Source organism: Hyaena hyaena, unplaced genomic scaffold (assembly GCF_003009895.1).
Source record: "Hyaena hyaena isolate Hyena2069 unplaced genomic scaffold, ASM300989v1 scaffold_909, whole genome shotgun sequence".
Taxonomy (NCBI): Eukaryota; Metazoa; Chordata; class Mammalia; order Carnivora; family Hyaenidae; genus Hyaena; species Hyaena hyaena.
Genome location: NW_024081534.1, coordinates 14,164 through 41,331, shown reverse-complemented (window position 1 = coordinate 41,331; position 27,168 = coordinate 14,164). Strand labels below are relative to the sequence as shown.

The following is a 27,168-nucleotide window of genomic DNA, read 5'->3' as shown; positions in this document are numbered from 1 at the left end:
TTAAATGTTTCTCCATATCACTAACTTTATAAATAAACCCTTTACCGGTTGTGTAATACTTAGGTGTATGTATTGCTGCTTAAGGTATTTATTTCTATTGAATTGCTTTTATAAATTCATTCAGCAAATATTTACCTAACAATTACACTGTTACAGATTTTGGGGGTGCACCAGAGGGGGAAGAAAGACAGAAATCCTTTTTATAATAACCTTTCATTCTGGAACTGATGTTCATATGTTGGTGAATTTAGAAATCTTGCCTCTTGGTCATTACCTAGAGTGGCATTGGGCTGGAGGGAGGGGAGGGTGCATGTTGGAGGTCAGGAAAGGTCCAGCAATGCAGTTGAGTAGGGCGAATAACTTGTCTTCTGAAGGAGTGAGAAGGAGGGAGAGGCTTCCCTTTCTATCCACTCACAACTAACCTGGGTCACTTCCCTGCTTCTCACACTTTAGTGCCCATTGTGGAAATGATCTATGCCAGGGACAAAAACTGAATGTAGCAGTTCTTTTTTGCCTTTCTGCTCTGCCTCTCTCTAGCCTCATCTTTACCAAGGACACCCTGCACAGAATACCCACACCCACACCCCTCTCCCACATACAAAGTAAATTGCTCACTTTGTTTAGAAAGCAGTTCTTTAGCAGTTTTCTGCTGAAATCAAAGCTCAAAATGCCTCCTGTTTAGTAAAAACAGAAGAAGGGAAGGTACTTGAGAAATCTAGTCCCCCCTCATCCAGGGGGATATATTCCAAGACCCCTAGAAACTGCATGTAGTACTGAATCCTGTGTTTTTTCTTATACATACATACTTACGATAAAGTGTAATTTGTAAGTGAGGCACAGTATGAGGCTAGGACAATAACTAATAAAATAGAACAATTATAACAATATGTGAAGGTAGTCTGTCAAAAAACCTTACTGGACTGTATTCACTCTTCCTCTCGTGATGGTATGAGATGATAACATGCCTACATGATAGACAAAGTGAGGTCAGTGACATAGGTATTGTGATTTAACGGTAGATTGCTATTGATCTGCTGATAAGACAGAAGAGGATCATCTGCTTCCACGATGTGGTTGATCTTGAGTAACTGAAACCATAGAAAGTGAAACCATGGCTTTTACTGTATTCTACATTCTTCCTTCAAAGTGTTGCTTTGAGAATTTCCTCAGGTGTTCTTTTTTGTTATCTCTGAGCTGGAAGATTGGCTGGGAATGGCTTTTTAAATCTCTCAACAGCTTCCTTCAGTATGAGTTTTGTGTTACAGGTTTTGCTCTGGTTTCACTATCAAATAAATCCTCCCCGCTCACAATTTCTGATCTACTCAGGGATCCTTTTTTTTTTTTTTTTAGTTTATTTATTTATTTTGAGAGAGAGAGAGCAGAGGAAGGGAAGAGAGAGAAGAAGAGAATCCCAAGCAGGTTCCGCGCTATCAGCACAGAGCCTGACGTGGGGCTCAAACCAACGAATCGTGAGATCATGACCTGAGCGGAAACCAAGAGGTGGACGTTTAACTCACTGAGCCACCCAGGTGCCCTTGCTCAGGGATCTTTGAAATTTGTTCGGTAGTTTCTCAATCCTGTTATGCACGTATTCAATTTGCCATCTTGAACTAGATTTCAGTTTTGAATTTTTATTGATGCCTTCCTTTTAAAATACTTAACATATTTCAAGGACTTAATGTATTTTTTGGATACTTTTCATTTTTTTAAGTGTTCATTTATTTTTGAGAGAGAAGGGGGCAGAGAGGGAGAGGTAGAGAATTGCAAGCAGGGTCCACTGCCCAATTTGGGGCTCAAACCCACCAACTCAAACCATGGGATTATGACTTGAGCTGAAGTCAAGAGTCAGATGCTTAACCAACTGAGCCAGCCAGGTGCCCCTTGTCTCTGGTAATTTTCAACTTTAATATAACTTAAAATTTGTAGAATAGTTGCAAGAATAGTAAATAGAACTCTTGTATTCACTTTGCTGTGATTTGCCAGTCCTTTACAAGTTGCCCCATTTGCTTTATTAGTCTCTCCCCACCCTGCACGCTCAAGCACTGGTTTATTTTGAACAATTTGAAAGTTCACCATTACCATTAAGTACATCAGTGTGTCTTTCCTAAGAATAAAGACATTCTTTTACTTTCTCACTGTGTCATTATCAAAATTAGAAACTAGACCCCCTGATACAATATTATTATCTAATCCATGGTCCATATTCACATTTCATCAGTTGTCTCAGTCAATATGTTTTATAATTATTTCCCATTCCCCAACCATAGAAGCCAAGCAGGAGTCAGACTGAAGTCATTTGTCATTTTTATCTTATTTGACCGTGAGCTTTTGAAACGTACAGGTCACTTGATTTGTAGAAGGTCTCTTATTTTGGGTATATCTGGTATTTCCTCATAATTATACTTAGGAATGAATCTTTTTGATAGGGCTAAGAGAGAAGGGATGTGTTCTTGTACCAATCAGGATCCAATTAGAAGACAAACGCCACACCAGTGATTTTAAGGAAAACTTTCATATAGACTGGTTTTCTAGTAAATCATTACTAAAGGGGGCAAATAAGAACTCAAAGTTACACAGGAGTTACACAGAAGTAGCAGTCACAAGATGCAGCTACTGCCTCTGGGCTGAAGAAGAGTTAACAAGGAAGCACCTTAGAGACTTAAAGGAAGTGCTCCCTTCCCCAACCACAAGGTGGAGATTCAGACCGATGAAGAGAGGGTGTGGTTCCTGCCACAGGACGTGTGGCCCACTGATAAGGTAACATGAATCGCTGGAGGGTGTGGGTTGATTTTGAACTGGCAGTGGGAGCCTCTTTATAGTGGCTCCTTGTGTCATTTTGACATCTCCCCATCATTTTTTGAGCAAATTCTTTACTTTGGGGTACCCAGATGTTCCACATTTATCTTGTATTTTAATTACCATAGAATCAGTCATTTCTTCAGGGCAGCCTTGTTCCTTTCAGTGGAGAATGGTCTTGAGAAAGCAAGATCTGATTACAAGGTGTGCTTCTTGCTACTTGCGGGTCACTGCTTCAGTGCCCCTCGGCAGACAGAGTTAGGAAATCCATATATCTTTCCAAGAGTGAGAAACCAGGCTCCCATCGTAGTGAATATATGTATACACTTGTTCACACGTAAGAAAACACAGAAAGTAGTTAAGCATTTTTTGAATGTTTATTTTTTGAGAGAGAGAAAGAGAGAGAGCATGAGCAGAGGAGGGGCAGAGAGAGAGGGAGACTCAGAATCCTTAGCAGGCTCCAGGCTCTGAGCTGTCAGCGCAGAGCCCAACTAGGGGCTTGAACCCATGAACTGTCAGATCATGACCTGAGCTGAAGTCAGATGCTTAACAGACTGAGCCACCCAGGCGCCCCACAGAAAGTAGTTTTATAATTGATAAATCATACTGTTGTGTAAAGCAGGCCTACTAATTAGAGTTCAATATCTGTTTAAAGTTTCATTTTTGTTGTTGAGGTAAGATTTACAAATAATGAAATACACAACTCTTTTTTTGGGGGGGGGTTCTTCATAGTGTATTGTCAAGTTGGTTTCCATATAACACCCCGTGCTCATCCCAACAAGTGCCCTCCTCCATGCCCATCACCCCCTTCCCCTCTCCCCCACCCCCATCAGCCCTTAGTTTGTTCTCAGTATTCAAGAGTCTCTCATGGTTTGCCTCCCTCCCTCTCCCCAACTATTTTCTCTCCTTCTGTTAAGTCCTCTGTTAAGTTTCCACTTATAAGTGAAAACATGTGGGGAATACACAACTCTTAAGTATACAATTCACTGAATCTTGACAAATGCATCATAACTGTAACCACCGTGTAATCCAGATTTGTAGATTTTCATGACCTAGGAATGTTTCCAGTCCTGTCTAGGATTTTCAGCACCGTGTTGAATAGAAATGGTAAAATTAGAAATTCTCCCCTTGCTCCTGGGTAAACTACACTTTGTCATGATGAATTGTCTCTTTATATGTTTTTCTGAATTTTATTTGCTGATAGTTTTTTTTTTTAATTCTAAAGATAGTGGTGTCTGTATTTATGAGAGTTAGATCCTGTAATTTTTTTTAATTGTAATTCTTTGTCAGTTTTGGTATCAGAGTCTTTTTTTTCCTTGACCCATATGTTTATTTTTTAAGTTAAAGTATAATGAACATACAGTGTAATAAGAGTTTCAGATGTACACTAGGATTCAGCAATTCTATGCATTTCTCAGTGCATATCACGAGAAGTGTACTCTTAATCTCCTTCACTTCTTTCACCCATCCCCCCACCAACCTCCCCTCTAATCCATGTTAGAAACTTGTTGCATCTCTTCTGTTTTTCTCATTTCCCAGCTATCTTTCTGTTCTTGAAGTCTAGTTTGAGTCTTTTGTGGTCTGAGAACATACTTCCTATGATTTTGTTTACTTTGTTCCAGTGTATCTTATGGCCCTGAATATGGTGCATCTCAGTGAATGTTCTATGTGAGCTTGAGAGGAATGTATATTCTTTGTTGGATGAAATATTGTACCAATGGCAATGGATCCGGTTGATTGGCAGTGATGTTCAGTTCATCTGTGATCTTTTTTTTTTTCAGTTTTTTCTTTTTCCTTTTTTAAATTTTATTTATCTATTTTTATTTTTATTAAAAAAAAATAGTTTATTGTCAAGTTGGTTTCCATATAACACCCAGTGCTCATCCCGACAAGTGCCCTCCTCCATGCCCATCACCCCCTTCCCCTCACTCCCACCCCCATCAGCCCTCAGTTTGTTCTCAGCATTCCAGAGTCTCTCATGGTTTGCCTCCCTCCCTCTCCCCCACTATTTTTCCCCTTCTTCTCCCCCATGGCCTTCCGTTAAGTTCCTCCTAATCCTCCTATACATGCAAACATATGATATTTGTCCTTCTCTGCCTGACTTATTTCGCTCAGCATAACACCCTCAAGGTCCATCCATGTTGCTACACATGGCCAGATCTCATTCTTTCTCATTGCCATGTAGTTTTCCATTGTATAGATGAACTATATCTTCTTGATCCATTAGTCAGTTGAGGGACACTTAGGCTCTTTCCATGTTTTGGCTATTGTTGAGAGTGCTGTTATGAACATTGGGGTACATGTGCCACTTTGGTATCAGAGACTTGATGGCTGCCTAAAGTTAGTTGGAGAGGATACTTTTACTTTCTATTTTCTGAAGGAATTGTGTTTTTTATCTCTTAAAGTTTGAGAGACTGTGCTATTGAAATCATCTGAGCATGGAGCTTTGTTATGGGAAGGTTTGTATTACCAAATTCAAATTCTTTAGGAGCACCTTGGGTGGCTTGGTTGGTTAAGCATCCAACTTCGGCTCAGGTCATGATCTCACAGTTTGTGGGTTTAAGCCCCGTGTCAGGTTCTGTGCTGACAGCTCATACCCTGGAGCCTACTTCAGATTCTGTGGCTCTCTCTCTATCTGCCCCTTCCCTGCTCATGCTCTGTCTCTCTCTTTCTCAAAAATAAATAAATATTAAAAATATTTTTTCATTAAGTTCAATTCCTTTAGTAGAAAGAGAACTATTCAGAAATTTCTATTTCTTCTTGTGTCAGTTTTGGTAAATTGTGTTTTTCAAGGAATTTTTCCATTTTATCTAAATTGTTAAATTTATTGGCACACAGATATAATATTTCCTTATTATCCTTTTAATGCCTTTAAAATCTCGGGGCGCCTGGGCAGCTTAGTCGGTTAAGCGTCTGACTTTCGCTTAGGTCATGATCTCGCAGTTCGTGGGTTTGAGCCCCACGTCAGGCTCTGTGCTGACTGCCAGCTCAGAGCCTGGAGCCTGTTTCAGAGTCCGTGACTCGCTCTCTCTCTGACCCTCCGCTGCTCACGCTGTCTCTCTCTCTCCTAGAAATAAATAAAACATTAAAAAATAAAATAAAATAAAATAAAATAAAATCTCTAGTGATATACCTTCTTCGTTCTTGGTATTCATACTTTGTCTTCTCTCTTTGTTTATTGGTAAGTTTATCAGTCAGTAATCTTACCAAATAATCAATTTTTTGTGGTTAATTTTTCTACTGCTTACTGCTTTTTAAAAAATTTATTGATTTAGGATTTGAAATTTCTGACCTTTCTTCTGCTTGCTTCGGTTTTAATTCTTCTTTTTATGTCTTCCTTAATTAGAAACATTATTTATTTAAAATCTTTCTACTTTTGTGTTCACCTAAAGCCCTGACCTTCCCTCTAAGCCACTGTTTTAGCTGTAGTCTACAAAATTTTCATGTTGCATTTTCATAATTATTTAGTTTGATATAATTTCTAATTTTGCTTATTATTTCTTCTTTGGCCATGGATGATTTAGAATGTGTGTGTGTGTGTGTGTGTGTGTGTGTGCGCGCGCGCGCGCGCACACATGCACATTTGTATGTTTTGGCTGTCCAAAAAGCATGTTAATTATTCCAACAGAACTTTTTTCCTCCCCTTTCTAATTATCTTTATGATTATGTCAATGAAAAAGTCTCAAGTAAGTCCCAGTGGGTTTTTAACACCTCTCATCTCTCTAATACTTTCTTTTTTATTTGTATTTTATTTTTAAAAATTGAGGTATAATTGACACATAAGTTTTAGTTTTGAGTATACAGTGTAATGATTTGATATATGTATACATTTCAGAATGATTAGTTAGCATCCATCACAACACAGTTACCAGTTTGTAGTGAGAACTTTTAAGATCTACTTTCTTAGCAACTTTCTTTTTTTTTTAAACTTTTTTTTTTTAAAGTTTGTTTATGTTTGAGAGAGAGAACAAGTGGTGGAAGGGCGGAGAGGGAGAGAGAGAAAATCCCAAGCAGATTCTGCACAGTCAGTATGGAGTTGGATGCGGGGCTTGAACACAGGAACCAGGAGATCATGACCTGGGCCAAAGTCAGATGCTTCACCAACTGAGCCACCCAGGTGCCCCGCAACTTTCAAATGTGTAATTCAGTATTGCTAACTATAGTCACAACGCTATACATCACATCCCCATAACTTACTTATCTTGTAATTGGAAGTTTATGCCTTTTAACCACAGTTACTGATCTCCCTTGCTCCCACCCCCTAGGTCTGGCAACCACCAACGTCTTCTCTGTATCTGTGCATTCGGGGTTTGGTTTGGTTTTTTAGATTCCATATATAAATGATTATACAGTATTTGTTTTTCTCCCTTTGACTTATTTACCCTCAAGCTCAATCCATGTTGTCACAAATGACAAGATTTTCTTCTTTTATGGCCAAATAGTATTCCATTATGTATGTGTACCGCATTTTCTTTATTCATTCATCTATCAGCAGATACTTTGTTTCCATGTGTCCGCTATTGTGAATAATGCTGCCATGAACATGAAAATGCAAATATGTTTTGATATAAAAGATATAAATGATAGTGATTTTGTTTTCTTCAGCTGCATACCTAGCAGTGGAATTGTTGGACCACATGGTAGTTCTGTTTTTTGAGGCCACTTCATACTGTTTTCCATAATGGCTGCACCAGTTTCATTCCCACCAACAGCATGCAGGGTCCCCTTTTCCTCACGTCTTCTTCAGTACTCCAGTACTCTAGTACCACTTGTTATTTCTTGTTCTTTTGGGCTGTTTTTAGAAATAGTCATTCTAACAGGTGTGAGGTAATATCTCACTGGGTTTTGATTTGTATTTCTCTGATACTATAAGTGCGTTTTAAAATTTTTAAATATTGAGGAACCTTCTAGACCTTTTCCTTGCTATGGATTCCACTGTGGTCATGGAACACATCTTTTAAGATTTTAACATACTGAAATTTATTAAAATTTGTACTATTACACAATGTGTAACTTGGCAAATATTCCACTTAATACTTGAAAGCCATCTGTATTCTGTAGTTCAGTGTCATTTTGCTGGGTAAATTTCAATTAGATCAAGATGGTTGATAGTATTGTTTAGATCTTTTATACTCTTACTGATTTTTTTTGTCTAATTGTTTTATCAGTTATTGTAAAAGGGCTGTTTAAATGTTCAGCTTTGGTTATGGATTTATTTCTTTTCTTAACTCAGAGAAGTTTTGCTTCATATTATTAGTTCCTACATATTCATTTATGGTTCTTGCATATACTTGAGGCTGTGATTCATGTAACTATGAAATGTACCTCTTCATACTGGTAAATTTTGTTTTATATTAATATAACCGCTTGTGGTGGCTGAAAAATGTCCCCCACTCCCACCTCCAAAGATGTCTATGTCCTAATCCCTGGAACCTGTGACTAGATTTCCTTGCACAGCAAAAGAAACATTGTAGATATGATTAACTTGAGAATTTTACAAAGGAGAGATTATGGTGGATTATCCAGGTAGGTCCAGTATAATCACAGTGAGGCAGAGAGTCAACGTTAGAAAAAGATGTGATGATGGAAACAGAGGTGGGGTGATGCACTTTGAAATGGAGGAAGAGGCTACAGGCCAAGGGATTCAGGCAGCCTGTAGTAGCAGGCAGAATCAAGGAAACAAATTCTTCTCTGAAGCCTCTAGAAGTAAAGCAGTCTTCTGACACCTTCATTTTATTTATTTATTTAAAAAAATTTTTAATTTATTTTTGAGAGAGAGAGTCAGAGTATGATGAGGGGAGGGGCAGAGAGGGAGACACAGAATCAGAAGCAGGTTCCAAGCTCTGAGCCATCAGCACAGAGCCCGACACGGGGCTTGAACTCGTGAACCATGAGCTCATGACTTGAGGTGAAATCGGATGCTTACCTGACTGAGCCACCCAGGTGCCCCTGACACCTTCATTTTAAACATGTGACACCCAGAACTGTGAAAAAATAAATGTACATACTCTCAAGCCACTGTGTTTGTGGCATTTGTTATAGTAACAATAAGAAACGAATACACCTCTTCAGGTTTCTTTTGTTTACTGTTTACATGTACCTTCTCCTGAACTTTCCTCCACCCTGTTTGTGTCATCGTGTCTAAAGTGCATGTTTATACACAACATATAGTTGTGTGGGGGTTTTTTGCTTTATTTCCTCCTTGTGTCACAATCTCTGCCATTTGTTTGATGTGTTAATCCATTTATGATGAATTCACTTACTGATGTGGTTGGCTTTACGTCTGTCATTTTCTATTTGTGGGCAGTCTGTCATACATGTTTTATTTTCCTTTGTTTCTGCTTTCCTTTAAAGAAATTAAGGGGGAAAAAAGAACACCATCTTTTATATGTACCTGTATATTTACTGATTCTGTTCTTCAGTCTCATGGGTCTGAGTTTTCATCTCGTGACATTTTTTCTAAGCATGAAGAGCTTCGTTTAGCATTTCTCGTGGCGCTGGGCTGCTCACGACAATTCTGTTTTCTTTATATGAAAGTGTTTTTGGGGGGCGCCTGGGTGGCTGAGTGGGTTAAGTGTCCAGCCCTTAATTTCTACTCAGGCTGTGATCTTGCCATTCCTGGAATTGAACCTCAAGTCGACCTGCTTGAGATTCTTTCCTTCCCTTTCTCTCTGCCCATCCCCTGCTAGTGTGCGCACTCTCTCTCAAAATAAATAAATTTAAAAATAAATTGAATTTAAAAAAAGTGTTTTTCCCTTCTTTATTTTTGATGGATGTGTTTGCTAGATATAGAATTCTGGTTTGGTAGTAGTATTCACCTCATAACCCAGATTTATTGAGATGTAATTGACATATAACATTGTGTAAATTTAAGTTGTCAAATGTGATGATTTGACATATATGTATATTGTAAAATGATTCCCACAATAAGTTTAGTTACTATATCCAACACCTCACTAAGTTATTTTTTTTTTCTTTTTTGCTGGTAAGAACGTTTAATATTTACTCATAGCAGATTTCAAGTATACAGTCCAGCATTGTTAACTGTAATCACTGTGTGGTACATTACATCCCCAGAACTCATTCATCTTATAACTGGAAGTTTATACCTTTTGACCAACATCTCATTTCTCCCACCCCTAAGCCCCTGGCAGCCACCATTCTACTCTCTGTTTCTATGAGTTTGGGGTTTTTTAAAGATTCTACATATAAATGAGATCAGGGGCACCTGGATGGCTCAGTCCATTAAGCGTCTGACTTTGGCTCAGGTCATCGTCTCACAGTTCATGAGTTCAAGCCCCGCATCAGGCTCTGTGCTGACAGCTCAGAGCCTGGAGCCTCCTACAGATTCTGTGTCTCCCTCTGTCTGCCCCTTCCCTGCTCATACCCTGTCTCTCTCTGTCTCTCAAAAATAAACGTTAAAAATACATATAAATGAGATCATATAACATTTGTTTTTCTCTGACTTATTTCCCTTGGCATTATGCCCTCGAGGTCCATCCATATTGTCACAAATAGCAGAATTTCCTTCATTTATATGGCTTAATAATATTCCACTGTATCTATATACCACAATTTCCTTGTGCACTCATTCATTGAGGGGACCTAGGTTGTTTCTATGTCTTGACTATTGTGAATAATGCTTCAGTGAACAAGGGGGTACAGATACCTCTTTGACATTGTGATTTAATTTCCTTCAGCTGCATACCCAGAAATGGAATTGCTAGATCATATAGTAGTTCTCTTGTTAATATTTTGAGGAACCTCCATATTTTCCATTGTGGCTGTACCAATGGTATTACTATTTTTCCTTTAAAAAAAATGGCAGGGGTCCTGGGTGGCTCCGTCGGTTTAGTGTCCAACTTCGGCTCAGGTCATGATCTCACGGTTTGTGAGCTTGAGTCCTGCGTTGGGCTTTGCTTTGATGGTGCGGAGCCTGCTTCAGATTCTCTGTCTCCCCTTCTCTCTACCCCTCCCCCACGCATGTGTGCACCATGCACACACTCTCAAAGATAAATAAACATTAAAAAATATTAAAAATTGCATTCCACTGTCTTTCTCCTTCTTGGTTTCTGATGAGAATTCAGCTATCATTCATGTCATTGTTCCTTTTAATATGTTGGTTTTTTCTATCTGCTTGCACTATTTTCTTTTTATCTGGTTTTCAGCAGTTTTATTATGATGTCCGTAGGTATGACTTTCCTTATATTTATCCTGATTGGGGTTTATTGAATTTCTCATATCTGGACATTTTGCACAAAATTTGGGAAGTATTTGATCATCGATTCTTCAAGTTCTTTTTCTGCTCCACTATTTTCTCCTGTATTTCTGGGGCTTCACGTTGATATTGTCCTACAGCTCACTGAGGCTCTGTTTATGTTCTTTTTTTCTGCTCAGAAAGAGGAAATATGATAAACAGTAAAACCTTGGATTGTGAGTGACTTGTTCTGTATGTTTTCTGTAAGATAAGCAAACATTTCTAATAATTTTTAACTTGATAATTGCTTGGTAAACGAGCAATGTCTGCAATATGAGTAGTACATGAGGCTGGATGTCATATGATCACCACTGAGCATCGGTTTTTCTCTGTCTCTCTCTTGCTGAGGGATTGTGGGTGATCATCTCCCAAGCTCGGATGCTCGGTCTCAGGCCGAGGCATTCGGCAGAAAGCAGTGATTTTTCAGAACGTTGGGAGGTACCCACAACTGGCACTAGTGTATTTTTTGTCACTGCAAAGCACCTGTGGACAGTCCTTTGCTTTTCCATACAAGAGTAAGCTTAGGAATGCTTTGCTTCATTCTAGGTCATTGGATGGGTCCCTTGTTAAAGTTGCATGAAAAGAAAAAGATTCCATCTAGCCAATAGATAGCAGTGATTCCATTAGTGACAGTGAAAGTTGTCCTACACAATAATCCTCCTCTCTCATCTCCGTCACACCATCCATGAAGATTTTCAAAGGTAAGTTCAGGTTAATGTGTTTATTTTTCTTTATATTTTATATTTTATTTGTTATTTTGTATTCTATTACAGTATTGTAATCATTTGTATATGAATATTTTTCTGGTTGTGGAATGAAATCATCTGAGTTTCCATTATTTCTTATGGGGAAATTCTCTTTGATATACAAGTGCTTTGGATTACAAGCGTGTTTCTGGAACGAATTATCCTCGCAAACCAAAGTTTTTACACATATATACACACACATATGTATATAAATCGTTCAGCCTTAAAAAAAAGGAATCTGCCATTTTCAACAACTTAGACGAAACTAGAGGACATTATCTATGTGAAATAAGCCAGACCAGAAATTTCTCATGATCTCAGTATGTGGAATCTAAAAAAAAAAAAAAAAAGTCGAATTCATAGTAACAGAGTAGAATGGTCATCAGCAGAGGCTAGTGGATGGGGGAAAAGGAGAGACATTGATCAAAGGGTATGAACTTTCAGTTATAAGATGACTAAGTTCTGGAGACCTTCAGTACATACAGCACGGTGACTACAGTTAACAATAATGTATTAAGAAGAGAATGGTTAAGCAAACGGGTCTATCCGTATAGTGGAATATATTCAGCAATAAAAAGGAATGAATTATTGATATACACTGCAACATGGATGAGTCCCCTTTTGTGTAAAACTTGGGAAACATGCAAACTAATCTACAGTGATAAAAGGCAGGTTAGTAGGTGCCTGGGTGGCGCAGTCAGTTAAGCACCGATTGGATTTCAGCTTGGGTCATGATTTCACGGTTTGTGAGCTCGAGCCCTAAATCAGCCTTTGTGCTGATGGTGTAGAACCTGCTTGGGATTCTCTCTCTCTCTTTCTCTGTCTCTTCCCCCCTCGTCTCAAAATCAATACATAAACTTTTGTTTTTATAAAAAAGGCAGATCAGTAGATGCCTAGAGAAAGGTGAATGGGAGGGGCAGAGGAATGATACAGAGCACACAAGTGAACTTTTGGGGGTGATGAATATGTACATTTCCTAGATCGTGGTGATGGTTTCACTGGTGTATGCATGTACGTTATTTATACATCAATAAAGCTGTTAAAGGGGCACCTGGGTGGCTCAGTTGGTTAAGTCTTTGACTCTTGATTTTGGCTCAGGTCATGATCTCACCAACCGTGAGATGGAGCCCTGCACAGGGCTTCGAGCTGACAGTGTGGAGCTTGGTTAGAATTCTCTTTCCCTCTTTCTCTGCCCCTCCTTCTCTCTCTGTCTCTCTGTCTCTCTCTCTCTCTCTTTCTCAAAATAAATAAACATTAAAAAAAAATAAGTGCACCTGGGTGGCTCAGTCAGTTAAGTGTCCAACTTTGGCTCAGGTCAAGATCTCATGGCTTGTGAGTTCAAGCCCTGCGTCAGGCTCTGTGCTGACAGCTTGGAGCCTGGAGCCTGCATCAGATTTTTTGTCTCCCTCTCTTTCTGCCCCTCTTCTGCTTGTGCTCTGTCTCTCTGTCTCTCAAAAATAAATAAACATTTAAAAAATTAAAAAAATAAAGCTATTAAGAAAATAACATAGGGGTGCCTGGGTAGCTCAGTCAGTTAAGTGCCTACCTCTTGATTTCAGCTCAGGTCATGATCTCACAGTTCGTGGGTTCTAGCCCCACATTGGGCTCTGTGCTGGCACTGGGGAGCCTGCTTGGGATTCTCTCTCCCTCTCTGTTTGCCCCTCCCCTCCTCTTGCTCTGTTTCTCTCTCTCAAAATAAAAAAATATACTTGAAAAAATTATAAAAGAAATAAATGAATAAAAATAAAAAATAACACATACTTGAGGGATGCCTGGCTGGCTCAGTCAGTAGAACATGCAACTCTTGATCTTGGGGTCGTGAGTTCAATCCCCATGTACAGTGTGGAGCCTACTTAAAAAAATAATAAAAATGAGATTAAATTTAAAAAAATGTATACTTGAAATTTGCTAAGAGAGTAGATTTCTTTTCTTTCTTTTATTTATTTCTAGGAGAGAGAGAGACAGCATGAGCAGGGGAGGGTCAGAGAGAGAGGGAGATACAGACTCTGAAATAGGCCCCAGGCTCCGAGCTGTCAGTCAGCACAGAGCCCGACGCAGGGCTCGAACCCACGAACGGCGAGACCATGACCTAAGCGAAAGTCGGACGCTTAACCGACTAAGCCACCCAGGCGCCCCTAAGAGAGTAGATTTCAAGTGTTCTCACCACCGCCTGCCTCCCCACACAAATGGTAACTGTTGGAAGTGTTGGGCATGTTAATTACTTTGTGGTAATCATTTCACAATGTTTATATCAAAAGTTCCACATTATATGCTTTAAGCATATACAATTTAAATTCAAAATACATGCAGATTAAAAAATCAGTCAGTATGAATTCATAGCTACCCCCCCCAACCCTCCGCCACCCCAGAGTTATAATCCAATACGTTACTCATTTTCTTGCTCTAATTATTTCATTTTTGGCCATTGGGACCTTTGTCAGTTTGGTTCCGTGTCCTTCTGACATGACCTCATCTTTCTTTTGTTTGTTTTAAGCTTTGAGTACCTCTTCATTTGCTAGCATTAAAAGACTAAGATGTGCCAGGCTCATCTTGGATTTTCTGTGCCCTGACCCTAGAATTAGTCATTTCCTCAAGAAACCTGTTCCTATGTTGCCACCACGGCCACCTCCTCCTCCTCCTCTCTCTTCTTTGTCTTTAACCATCTTAACCATTATTTTAAACGTTTATTTATTTTTGAGAGACAAAGAGAGACAGAGCACGAGCAGTGAAGGGGCAGAGAGAAAGGGAGACACAGAATCCAAAGCAGGCTCCAGGCTCTGAGCTGTCCTCACAGAGCCCAACGTGGGGCTCAAACTCCTGGACTGCGAGATCATGACCTGAGCTGAAGTCAGATGCTTAACTGACTGAGCCACCCAGGTGCCCCCCATCTTAACCATTTTTAAGGGTACGGTTTAGTAGTATTAAAATGTTAAGTTGTTATGGACTTAATATTTGTTCCCCTTACACCCCTGAAGTCCTATGTTGAAGCCTTAAATCTCCAGTCTTTATTTTGTGATGGGGCCTCTAAGGAAGTAATCAAAGTTAAATGGGGTCGTTATGGGGGGGCCCTGCTAATCTGACGGAATTAGCATCCTTATAAGAAGAGCCACCAGAAAGCTTACATGCTTTCTCACACGTGCATTGAGGAAAGGTCATGTAAGACCTGCTTTCTCACACGTGCATTGAGGAAAGGTCATGTAATACCGTAGTTAAGAAGGACATTGCCGCTGGGGATGGGGGTGGGGGAGTTCTCACCAGATTCCAACCCTGCAGGCACCATAATCTTGGACTTCCTGTGTCCAGAACTGTGAGCAAATAAATGTCTGTTGTTTTCAGCTATGTGGTCTGGGGCATTTTGTTATGGGAGCCTAGGCAGATTAACACAAGTATGTTCACATCGTTGTACAACAGATCTCCAGAAGTTTCTCATCTTGCAGCACTGAAACTCTAGAGCCATTAAACAATTCCCCATTTCTCCCTCCCCCAGTCGCAGAACTATATTAGCTTTTTTTTTTTTTTTTTTTTTTTTTTTTTTTTTTTTTTTTTTTTTTTTTTTTTTTTTTTTTTTTTTTTCTCAACGTGGGGCTCAAACTCATGATCAAGAGTCGCATGCTCTATCATTTGAGCCGGCCAGGCGCCCCACAGCTATCCTAGTTTTTATTAGTATGCTCTCCCTGTTTCTCTTCTGTTTCCTCTCTTCTATCTTTATACATTGTGTTTCAGTGAACTTACGTAGAGTTTCAATTCCGTTTCTGTTTTCCTTACTTTCACCTTTTATTATTAATGTTTAACCTATTAGAAATGCATTATTCATACTTTAGTATATATTTATTTAATTCATTCCCCCTTTATAGTTGTTTTTGAAAATAGAAATAAGAGAACAAGGAGAGAAAATTTAATGGAATTTCTGATGCTGTGAAGCGTAAAGATTAGAGCACAAATGGGAAAGATGTTTGGGGGCCCCTGAAGGTACAGCATATTCACAAAACATGTATCTGGTCCTTGGTCATTTTCCCCAGGATGCCCGGCACAGACACCCGACAGTCTATTTCTTTTGTCATATGCCACTAACCAAAAGCTCCAAAAGCAATGAAATCGGTCCCACGTGACATGCATCTATTTTCTCAAAAGGAAACAAAGCAAATACAAAATCTGAGATAAATTCGTAACTAAGAACCGCCCTCGTTTTTATTTCAGTTTCCATAATTGAAATTGCTGGCCCTCAGGGCGACTTTTCTTGCTGAATAGAATTATGTGAGATGGGAATCTATTTAATATGTATTTAATGAGTATCTAGGGAGTATGGTAAGGGGAAACAAAAAAACCCAGAGTTTAGAATATTAAAATCCTCAGGCAGCCTCCAGACTTTGAGTCATTTCCTGAAAAATTACTTCTTTTATGTCATGCTGGACCTTTTTTTTTTTTTCTTGAAAAAAAAAAAAAAGCAACAACTTGAAAACCTTCAAATTTCCTGCTAGCAGTTTAGACATTGGGCTGTTTCCTCACTGACACGTGTCTCTTCATACGTCTCTAATTTTACTCTCTCGGCTGAATGTGGATGACATTTGAGGAAGATGATTGACAATGATATTTATTCTCTATCACAGTCTTCTGAACCTCCAGCCCAGAATGACTACAGACCACAGCAAAAAGGTGAGTTAATCAAGTCAGTGTGCAAAACTGTGCAAGTGACCTTAGGCTAAGGAGTGAATGGGAAGTAGAAGTTTGGAGGAGAGGATGCAGAACAATTGAGGGCAATTTGAAGCGTACTTATGGTTCAGTTTGAAGTGCCAGCTTGGAGTATGAAAATCTGGTCTATGGTCAAAGATCGGATCTTAGCTGGGTCTCAGGTACATTCTTTTTTTTCCTTACTGTTCACATCTATAGTCTCATCTCTGAAAACCAAACTAAGGCGATTCTGTTAGTCTTTCTTGCTCCTGAACTAAAGCGAGAACTTTGTGGGAGAACTTCATCTCTTTAGTAATGTTTGTAGTAACCTTGGACCAGCTGTTTAAATTCTAAGCATCTCTGTTTTTTCTCCTGACTACAAAGTCAAGAGAAAGACACCAATAATAATTCTAATGGATAGTAGTGTTTGTTAGGAAAGAAACTGACTCCCATGTCTAGATCCCCACCCACCCCCAGTATTCCACCAGAGTGGTCACTGGGGTAGGACGAAGGTATCAAGAATACTACCGATAAATATTCAGTGACTCTTTGAGGGATTTGAGGATGAAAAAGACATTATGACATGGAGCCCTGTGAGAACACTTTCTGAGACAGGCAGATAATAGTATAAGAGCCAAAATTAATATTTGACTTTATATCTTAGGCAATAAACTCCCACAATGTAGGCTCCTTAGTAGGGCTTCATAAACTTTCTCTCTTTTAGCTACATAGTCTTATTATTTTTAGTGTGGTTCTTTGAAAGCATTGCTATAATTTGCTAAATCATTCCAGTGTACTTGGACATTTAAGTTTATTTCTATTACTATCAATTATATGGCATTGAACTTTACATTTATAGATATAATTCTTTCTTTTGGATATATGTACCAATTTCTAAGGAATAAAAATGGTAAGTCAAAGGAATCTGTATACTAAAGTGTAAGCGCAAGGTCACACAGTGGTAAGTGGAACTTGAATAAAATTATCTTGATATCTAGACAAGTGGCTGTTTATTTATATACAGTACATATTGCACATTCCTATTTACTGTCAGCATGTCCCTTCCCACCCTAGCTTTCCAGGGTGCTCTACTTGGGCATAGGATAATTAGGAGCTTTAAAATTATGTTAAAAATCTCTGTACAAAATTATTATATGTTTATTATAGAAAACAGGGAAACTATGAAAGCAGATACAAGAAAATAAAAATCACTAATAATTTTACAGTGTGGCGATTGTTACCATTACTATTTTGATCTATTTTTGTGTTTCTATGCTGAGTCTACTGTATGTACTCTACTAAGAGGCTCTTACTATGTATATTTTTAAAGTAAATTAAAACAGATTTTAAATTTCGCTTAATTTCTTGAATTGGCTTGTGGTTACACAAATACAATTATGTTTGAATGCCATTTTTCATTCTGCATAACATCTAAAAGCAACATTTATTTTATTAAGTATTCTACTATAACACAAATGTATTTTGTAGTGTTTTGGGGTGTGCCAGTCCAAATATTTATCATGCAGAACTCTCTCATTTTATTTTTATTTATTTATTTGAAAATATTTTTAGGTATTTATTTATTAGAGAGAGAAAGAGAGAGCAGAAGAGGGGCAGATAGAAAGAGGGAGAGAGAGAGAATCCCAAGCAGGCCCTGCGCTGTCAGCATAACCTGATGCAGGACTTAAACTCACCAACTGTGAGATCATGACCTGAGCCAAAATCAAGAGTCGGATACTTCACCGACTGAGCCACCCAGGCACCCCTGAACTCTCCCATTTTAAAGATATCTCTCACTATGAATTTCTTTCTTTTAAGAAGTTCAGAATGCTTCATGGATATACACACATGTCTACAGAATAATTTATCTAAAATTTAAGTAATAAAGTGAGAACCCCAAATCGAATTAATTTCCAAAATTCCAAATTAAAGATGATCATGTAAAGGGGTCAAAAGTAGCACTTAAATTCTTATTTGATACATTTTTGTTCTTTACACTAAACCGTACACTGTCAGACTATGAAATCATTGTGATTTTGAGATAAAAGTTTGAGTTATAGGGTGCCTGGGTGGCTCAGTCGGTTGAGCATCTGACTTCGGCTCAGGTCATGATCTCACGGTCCGTGGGTTCAGGCCCCGCATCAGGCTCTGTGCTGACAGCTCAAAGCCTGGAGCCTGTTTCGGACTCTGTGTCTCCCTCTCTCTCTGCCCCTCCCCAGCTCGTGCTCTGTCTCTCTCTGTCTCAAAAATAAATAAACNAACAGATCTCCAGAAGTTTCTCATCTTGCAGCACTGAAACTCTAGAGCCATTAAACAATTCCCCATTTCTCCCTCCCCCAGTCGCAGAACTATATTTGTTTTTTTTTTTTTTTTTTTTTTTTTTTTTAGTTTTTAAACGCTTTTCTTTTTCTTAAGTAATCTCTATGCTCAACGTGGGGCTCAAACTCATGATCAAGAGTCGCATGCTCTATCATTTGAGCCGGCCAGGCGCCCCACAGCTATCCTAGTTTTTATTAGTATGCTCTCCCTGTTTCTCTTCTGTTTCCTCTCTTCTATCTTTATACATTGTGTTTCAGTGAACTTACGTAGAGTTTCAATTCCGTTTCTGTTTTCCTTACTTTCACCTTTTATTATTAATGTTTAACCTATTAGAAATGCATTATTCATACTTTAGTATATATTTATTTAATTCATTCCCCCTTTATAGTTGTTTTTGAAAATAGAAATAAGAGAACAAGGAGAGAAAATTTAATGGAATTTCTGATGCTGTGAAGCGTAAAGATTAGAGCACAAATGGGAAAGATGTTTGGGGGCCCCTGAAGGTACAGCATATTCACAAAACATGTATCTGGTCCTTGGTCATTTTCCCCAGGATGCCCGGCACAGACACCCGACAGTCTATTTCTTTTGTCATATGCCACTAACCAAAAGCTCCAAAAGCAATGAAATCGGTCCCACGTGACATGCATCTATTTTCTCAAAAGGAAACAAAGCAAATACAAAATCTGAGATAAATTCGTAACTAAGAACCGCCCTCGTTTTTATTTCAGTTTCCATAATTGAAATTGCTGGCCCTCAGGGCGACTTTTCTTGCTGAATAGAATTATGTGAGATGGGAATCTATTTAATATGTATTTAATGAGTATCTAGGGAGTATGGTAAGGGGAAACAAAAAAACCCAGAGTTTAGAATATTAAAATCCTCAGGCAGCCTCCAGACTTTGAGTCATTTCCTGAAAAATTACTTCTTTTATGTCATGCTGGACCTTTTTTTTTTTTTCTTGAAAAAAAAAAAAAAGCAACAACTTGAAAACCTTCAAATTTCCTGCTAGCAGTTTAGACATTGGGCTGTTTCCTCACTGACACGTGTCTCTTCATACGTCTCTAATTTTACTCTCTCGGCTGAATGTGGATGACATTTGAGGAAGATGATTGACAATGATATTTATTCTCTATCACAGTCTTCTGAACCTCCAGCCCAGAATGACTACAGACCACAGCAAAAAGGTGAGTTAATCAAGTCAGTGTGCAAAACTGTGCAAGTGACCTTAGGCTAAGGAGTGAATGGGAAGTAGAAGTTTGGAGGAGAGGATGCAGAACAATTGAGGGCAATTTGAAGCGTACTTATGGTTCAGTTTGAAGTGCCAGCTTGGAGTATGAAAATCTGGTCTATGGTCAAAGATCGGATCTTAGCTGGGTCTCAGGTACATTCTTTTTTTTCCTTACTGTTCACATCTATAGTCTCATCTCTGAAAACCAAACTAAGGCGATTCTGTTAGTCTTTCTTGCTCCTGAACTAAAGCGAGAACTTTGTGGGAGAACTTCATCTCTTTAGTAATGTTTGTAGTAACCTTGGACCAGCTGTTTAAATTCTAAGCATCTCTGTTTTTTCTCCTGACTACAAAGTCAAGAGAAAGACACCAATAATAATTCTAATGGATAGTAGTGTTTGTTAGGAAAGAAACTGACTCCCATGTCTAGATCCCCACCCACCCCCAGTATTCCACCAGAGTGGTCACTGGGGTAGGACGAAGGTATCAAGAATACTACCGATAAATATTCAGTGACTCTTTGAGGGATTTGAGGATGAAAAAGACATTATGACATGGAGCCCTGTGAGAACACTTTCTGAGACAGGCAGATAATAGTATAAGAGCCAAAATTAATATTTGACTTTATATCTTAGGCAATAAACTCCCACAATGTAGGCTCCTTAGTAGGGCTTCATAAACTTTCTCTCTTTTAGCTACATAGTCTTATTATTTTTAGTGTGGTTCTTTGAAAGCATTGCTATAATTTGCTAAATCATTCCAGTGTACTTGGACATTTAAGTTTATTTCTATTACTATCAATTATATGGCATTGAACTTTACATTTATAGATATAATTCTTTCTTTTGGATATATGTACCAATTTCTAAGGAATAAAAATGGTAAGTCAAAGGAATCTGTATACTAAAGTGTAAGCGCAAGGTCACACAGTGGTAAGTGGAACTTGAATAAAATTATCTTGATATCTAGACAAGTGGCTGTTTATTTATATACAGTACATATTGCACATTCCTATTTACTGTCAGTATGTCCCTTCCCACCCTAGCTTTCCAGGGTGCTCTACTTGGGCATAGGATAATTAGGAGCTTTAAAATTATGTTAAAAATCTCTGTACAAAATTATTATATGTTTATTATAGAAAACAGGGAAACTATGAAAGCAGATACAAGAAAATAAAAATCACTAATAATTTTACAGTGTGGCGATTGTTACCATTACTATTTTGATCTATTTTTGTGTTTCTATGCTGAGTCTACTGTATGTACTCTACTAAGAGGCTCTTACTATGTATATTTTTAAAGTAAATTAAAACAGATTTTAAATTTCGCTTAATTTCTTGAATTGGCTTGTGGTTACACAAATACAATTATGTTTGAATGCCATTTTTCATTCTGCATAACATCTAAAAGCAACATTTATTTTATTAAGTATTCTACTATAACACAAATGTATTTTGTAGTGTTTTGGGGTGTGCCAGTCCAAATATTTATCATGCAGAACTCTCTCATTTTATTTTTATTTATTTATTTGAAAATATTTTTAGGTATTTATTTATTAGAGAGAGAAAGAGAGAGCAGAAGAGGGGCAGATAGAAAGAGGGAGAGAGAGAGAATCCCAAGCAGGCCCTGCGCTGTCAGCATAACCTGATGCAGGACTTAAACTCACCAACTGTGAGATCATGACCTGAGCCAAAATCAAGAGTCGGATACTTCACCGACTGAGCCACCCAGGCACCCCTGAACTCTCCCATTTTAAAGATATCTCTCACTATGAATTTCTTTCTTTTAAGAAGTTCAGAATGCTTCATGGATATACACACATGTCTACAGAATAATTTATCTAAAATTTAAGTAATAAAGTGAGAACCCCAAATCGAATTAATTTCCAAAATTCCAAATTAAAGATGATCATGTAAAGGGGTCAAAAGTAGCACTTAAATTCTTATTTGATACATTTTTGTTCTTTACACTAAACCGTACACTGTCAGACTATGAAATCATTGTGATTTTGAGATAAAAGTTTGAGTTATAGGGTGCCTGGGTGGCTCAGTCGGTTGAGCATCTGACTTCGGCTCAGGTCATGATCTCACGGTCCGTGGGTTCAGGCCCCGCATCAGGCTCTGTGCTGACAGCTCAAAGCCTGGAGCCTGTTTCGGACTCTGTGTCTCCCTCTCTCTCTGCCCCTCCCCAGCTCGTGCTCTGTCTCTCTCTGTCTCAAAAATAAATAAACTTTAAAAAATTAAAAAAAAAAAGTTTGAGTTCAGAAAAATTTGCATTTTCCAAGTGGAGGAAAGTAGCATTCTCAGACATAGGTTATATGTAACATAGTTAATATGAAGTAGCGTTCTGTTCTTAAACATATGTATCAACCTAAACTCATTGTTCCTTTAGAAATGACAGTTTGCAGAGCACTTCTGAGATGCAGGTTGTTTTATTTTCATTTAAATTGTAGTTATTTAAATTTTGACTAGGTTATACCTCCCATAGTTCAAAATTCAGAAGGTGCAAAAGCAAACGAGGTAAAAATGTCTCCCTCCTATTTTTATCCTCAGTGATCTAATTCCCCTCCCTCGAGGCAAACAATGTTATCAGATTCTTGTGTTTACTATCAGAAATACCAGCATACATTTCTCTGTAAAATACTTCTTTCCCAACTTAATTATATATCTTGAAAATCACTCCATATCTGTAAAAAAAAAAAGTGTGTCTTTATTCCTTTTTTAAGAACATTCACTTTATAGATATATCAAAATGTATTTAAAAAAAATAAAATGTATTTGACTGGTCTTTTATTGATAGACATTTACATTGAAATCAGTCGTTTCTTCTAACTAAATATGAGGCCATATTTATAAGGCCTCAAATTGCCTTATGAATATGACATTTTGCACATGGGTGAGGATCTGGAGGAAAAAATTGCTGGACCAAAGGATAAATGCCTTTGCAATTTTTGTAGACATTGCCAAATTGTCCTTCAAAGTAGTTGTGCCAATTAATATTTTCACTGCTGAAGCACGAGACCGTGTAAGCCACAATTTCAAAAGAAAAAATATTCTTTTTTTAAAGTTTATTTATTTATTCTGAGAGAGAGAGAGAGACCGAGCAGGGGAGGGGCAGAGAGAGAGAATCCTATGGCTCTTTGCTGTCAGTACAGAGCCCAGTTGGGGGCTGAGATCATGACCTGAGCTGAAATCAAGAGTCAGACATTCAACCAACTGAGCCACCCAGGTACCCAAGAAGAAAGTTTTGTTTTTTTTTAATGTTTATTTATTTTTGAGCGAGAGAGAGACAGAGTGCGAGCAGGAGAGGGGCAGAGAGAGAAGAAGACACAGAATCCGCAGCAGCCTGGAGGCGCTGAGCTGTCAGCACAGAGCCCAATGCAGGGCTCGAACTCACGAACTATGAGATCATGACCTGACCTGAAATCAGACATTTAACCAACTGAGCCACCCAGGCACTCCTTCTTTTTTTTTTTTTTTTTTATGTTTATTCATTTTTAAAAGAGAGAGAGAGAGAGAGAGAGATACCATGAACAGGGGAGGGACAGAGAGAGAGAGAGAAAGACAGAATCTGAAGTAGGCTCTGGGCTCTGAGCCTGACACGGGGCTTGAACTCAAAGATTGTGAGATCATGACCTGAGCAGAAGTTGGACCTTAACTGACTGAGCCCCCCAGGCGCCCCAAGAAGAAAGTATTCTTAACTTGACAAATGTAGTCTGTTGCTTGATAAAGATGTGGGTTGTTACTCCAGACTTCAGAGCAAGTCCGATATCCAGCAAAGCCAGGTTTTGTTCAAGACCAGATATCCTTCTGTGGCCTTGTCTTTTCCTTCAGCGTTTATTCTAACTCGGGATTTCTGTGCTTGCAGTTTCTTCTTCCAGGTCCCGCCTCTCGTGCCATGTGGCAATAGCGTTGGGACTTCTGAACACCCTTCTAGTGTGTTCTCTGCTTTTTCAGTGGATTCTGTGCCAGGGTAAGTAATAATCTTAAGTCAACATCTTTATGTTACCTACTTTTTAAAAGGCTTATTTATTTAAGTAATGTCTACACTCAACATGGGGCTTGAACTCAATGACCCTGAGGTCAGGGGTCCCCAGGGTCTTCCGACTGAACCAGCCAGGCACCCCTGTTTTACCTATTTTGGGTTATAAACACAATATAACATAGCAGAAAGTTTGAAAAATGAAAAATAATGCCAACAAAATAAATCACCGCTTGTATAAACGTTTCCTGGGTCTAGTTCCCTAGTCTGTGACTGCAAGCATTTATGTAAGTGTTTATTCTCTTAACAGAACTTCTGTCAAGTCCTCTAAAATCTTCCCCACCTTTTTTTTTTTTTTTTTTTTAAAGTAAGGCTGGCTGTAGTTCTGGTCATTTTATGCTTATAATTTTGTACATTGCTTTTTAATTTTATATTCTATCATAAACACTTTCCAACCCACTACCATATTTATCATGCTAATCAAATCGTAATTGTATTATTATAATCATATATTGTTTGACTTTTCACGTAATAGATATATCAACATTTAATTAAATATATTCTGATTTTTAGAGTGCTTTCACATTTTCTAAAATGAAATTTTCTAGACTTAATTCTTCTAGGTCATTCACTGTGATGGCCCAGAAAGCCCTTAGTTTATTGTTCCACCATGCAGAGTCCTGACTGAGGTTATGCTATTGAGATGATTGTTAGTGACAGATGATTGTTATCCAGGCTTTATTCATTAGGACTCTAAGGGTTCATCCTGGCACCTCTACCAAAGACCCAAGTCCTTTGACAGAAAGAGACTCCAAGGGAAGGCTGGGAAATGCCACAGTTGTACAGAAAAAAGCACAAAGCTGTAAGGTGCCAACTTTATAGCTTAATCTCCAGAACCCTATATTGGTCTCACGCCAAGCCACAGACAAGTTGTCTAATTTTGACAATGAAAGTACTGCCTTCCCTCCTCTTAACCTCCCAAATCCACACTACACTAGATATGTAATCTATTATCCAATTATATATCCACAAAGTGCTCATTTGCTATAATGGCTCATACTTGCCTACCGTGGAATTGTGCCTAGGAGGTGTTTATACAAATGTATTACATGGAAGTAGAAAATCAGTAGAATTATGGAATCTTGGCTGAAATTACCCCGAAAGCTTACTCAGTTCCCTTTCATTTTCACAGCACTATAATCCAACCATTTTAAAGGAATGAGAATGTTCTGTAATTAAGAGTCCTGTGAAGACAATTGCATTCACTTTTTGCTTTAGCATCTGATATCCTTCTCTGTTGGAAAACTTTTTCTGATAAATTCTTTTGCTGAAGTAAAAGTCTTTTGTCTAATATCCAGTGATGATAGACAATCGCATTTGTGCTAAAAGACAAAACACCTGTCTTTCACTCTAGTTAGAAGTTTGCTTTTCTAGTTTCTGTCCTTTTCTTTGGACTATCCTGGGGTATCAGGTTGAGGTTGGGCATTCTGGAAGATTCTGCCTGATTTCAGCCATGTATATCATCAGCTACACAGTGTATGCACTGAACCTATGTAGACCACGCACTGATATAGGTAATGCGGATGCTTCATTATTTTATTTGGTGTGTATTTGGCATGTGGGCATAAAGACCTCTAATCAAGTAAGGTATTTTGTCCACGGTCCTCAGTCAGGTTGTATATATTTCCCTACTTTCTTCTTTAGTCATAGTCAGATGCTTGTGTTGTGGAACGGACAGTAGTTGTGATGGAGTTGGGCATTGCGAGGTTTTTAATTTGAGGCCATGCACTCTTGCACGTTTCTCTAAACCTTAGTCCGAAAGATGGCGGGCCAGGGAAGACCGGGGGGCCGCCATATCCTATTTCTCTCCCATTTTATTCCAAGGCTAAGTGGTCCATAAAGATGTGAACCAGGTCTTCTTCCTTTCTAGGTTCCACTCCCAGTTGTCCTAGCTGCCCAGACTTCTGGGTGAGGTATGGCAACCACTGTTACTACTTCTCAGTGGAGAAAAATGACTGGGACTCTAGTCTGGAATTCTGCCTAACCGAAGACTCCCACCTCCTTATGCTTACAGGCAACCAGGAAATGGTAAATGCAAGCATTTAGCAAATGTAGGTTGTTTTGTTGGTGAATGCTGCTCCAATGTATCATGTATTCTCTTTTGAGGAACAAAGGGACATTTTTCTCTTTCCCTCTCCTTCTCTCTCCTCTTTCTATCCCTTCTTTCCTCCTCCTCTCCCCCTCCCTCCTTCCTTTTCCTTCCTATTCCTTACCCTCTCCCTGACCCTGGATTCATCAGAATCCAGTAAGTTCCAGGCTAGGAAACAGTTGGGAATGGGGTCAGGGGTGTCATGAGGAGGAAGCAGTTCCAGAAAACTAGGAAAGAATAAAGGAAAGTGTGTGTGTGTGTGTGTGTGTGTGTGTGTGTGTGTGTGTGAGAGAGAGAGAGAGAGAGAGAGAGAGAGAGGGAGGGGGACGAGATCTTAACCTCCTTGCCGGGCTAAGCTGGTCCTCCACTTCCTACTGGACTCTCAGATCCTTTCTGTCCACCCAGGAGTCTCCTAGAGGAGAGCTCATTATTAATCCTAGAGCAGCTCCAGGTAATACATGGAAGTGACATCCTGAGGTAACATGGTACAAAGTCAATCAGGTTCTAACTTGTCAATGTCTATAACATGTACAAAGAAAAGAAATCTTAGTTAGGTTTTTAGTGCTAATTTCATGCTGATTTTTGAGTTTTCTTAAACATTTTCTTATGTTTATTTATTTTTGAGGGGGGAGGGGCAGAGAGAGAGGGAGACACAGAATCCGAAGCAGGCTCCAGGCTCTGAGCTGTCAGCACAGAGCCCAACTCAGGGCTGCAACCCACGAACTGTGAGAGCATGGCCTGAGCCAAAGTCAGACACTTAACCGACTGAGCCACTGAGCTGCCTCTGGATTTTGTGTGTTGATATTGCTTTATGCATTCTCTTTTGGGCAGAATCAAGTCCCAGAGAACAGTTTATTCAGAATCAAGCTATAACTGTTAAGATAACATTGTATGGTGACAGATGCTAACTACTTTTGTAGCGTCACGTAACACATAGAGCTGTCCAGTCACTATGTGGTACATCTGAAGCTAATGTCACCTTGTGTGTCAATTATACTTCAAATTAAAAAAAAAAAAAAAAA

The 27,168-nt window shown here is 38.7% G+C and overlaps 1 protein-coding gene across 2 annotated transcripts in view; it reads left to right on the top strand.

The window, feature by feature from the left end:
* Positions 1-16,244: 16,244 nt before the first annotated feature.
* The window catches only part of KLRG1 (killer cell lectin like receptor G1), a 24,558-nt gene continuing 13,634 nt past the window's right edge, over positions 16,245-27,168 (top strand). The window contains exons 1-3 of one of the 2 annotated variants that reach the window (XM_039220669.1): positions 16,245-16,452; positions 23,884-23,988; positions 25,928-26,085. In XM_039220669.1, coding sequence (XP_039076600.1) covers positions 16,374-16,452; positions 23,884-23,988; positions 25,928-26,085 — 342 coding nt within the window. In that variant the 5' untranslated portion in view covers positions 16,245-16,373. Of the gene's footprint in view, positions 16,453-19,788; positions 19,974-23,883; positions 23,989-25,927; positions 26,086-27,168 lie in introns of those variants that run through there. The other variant, XM_039220668.1, reaches the window with a different exon arrangement.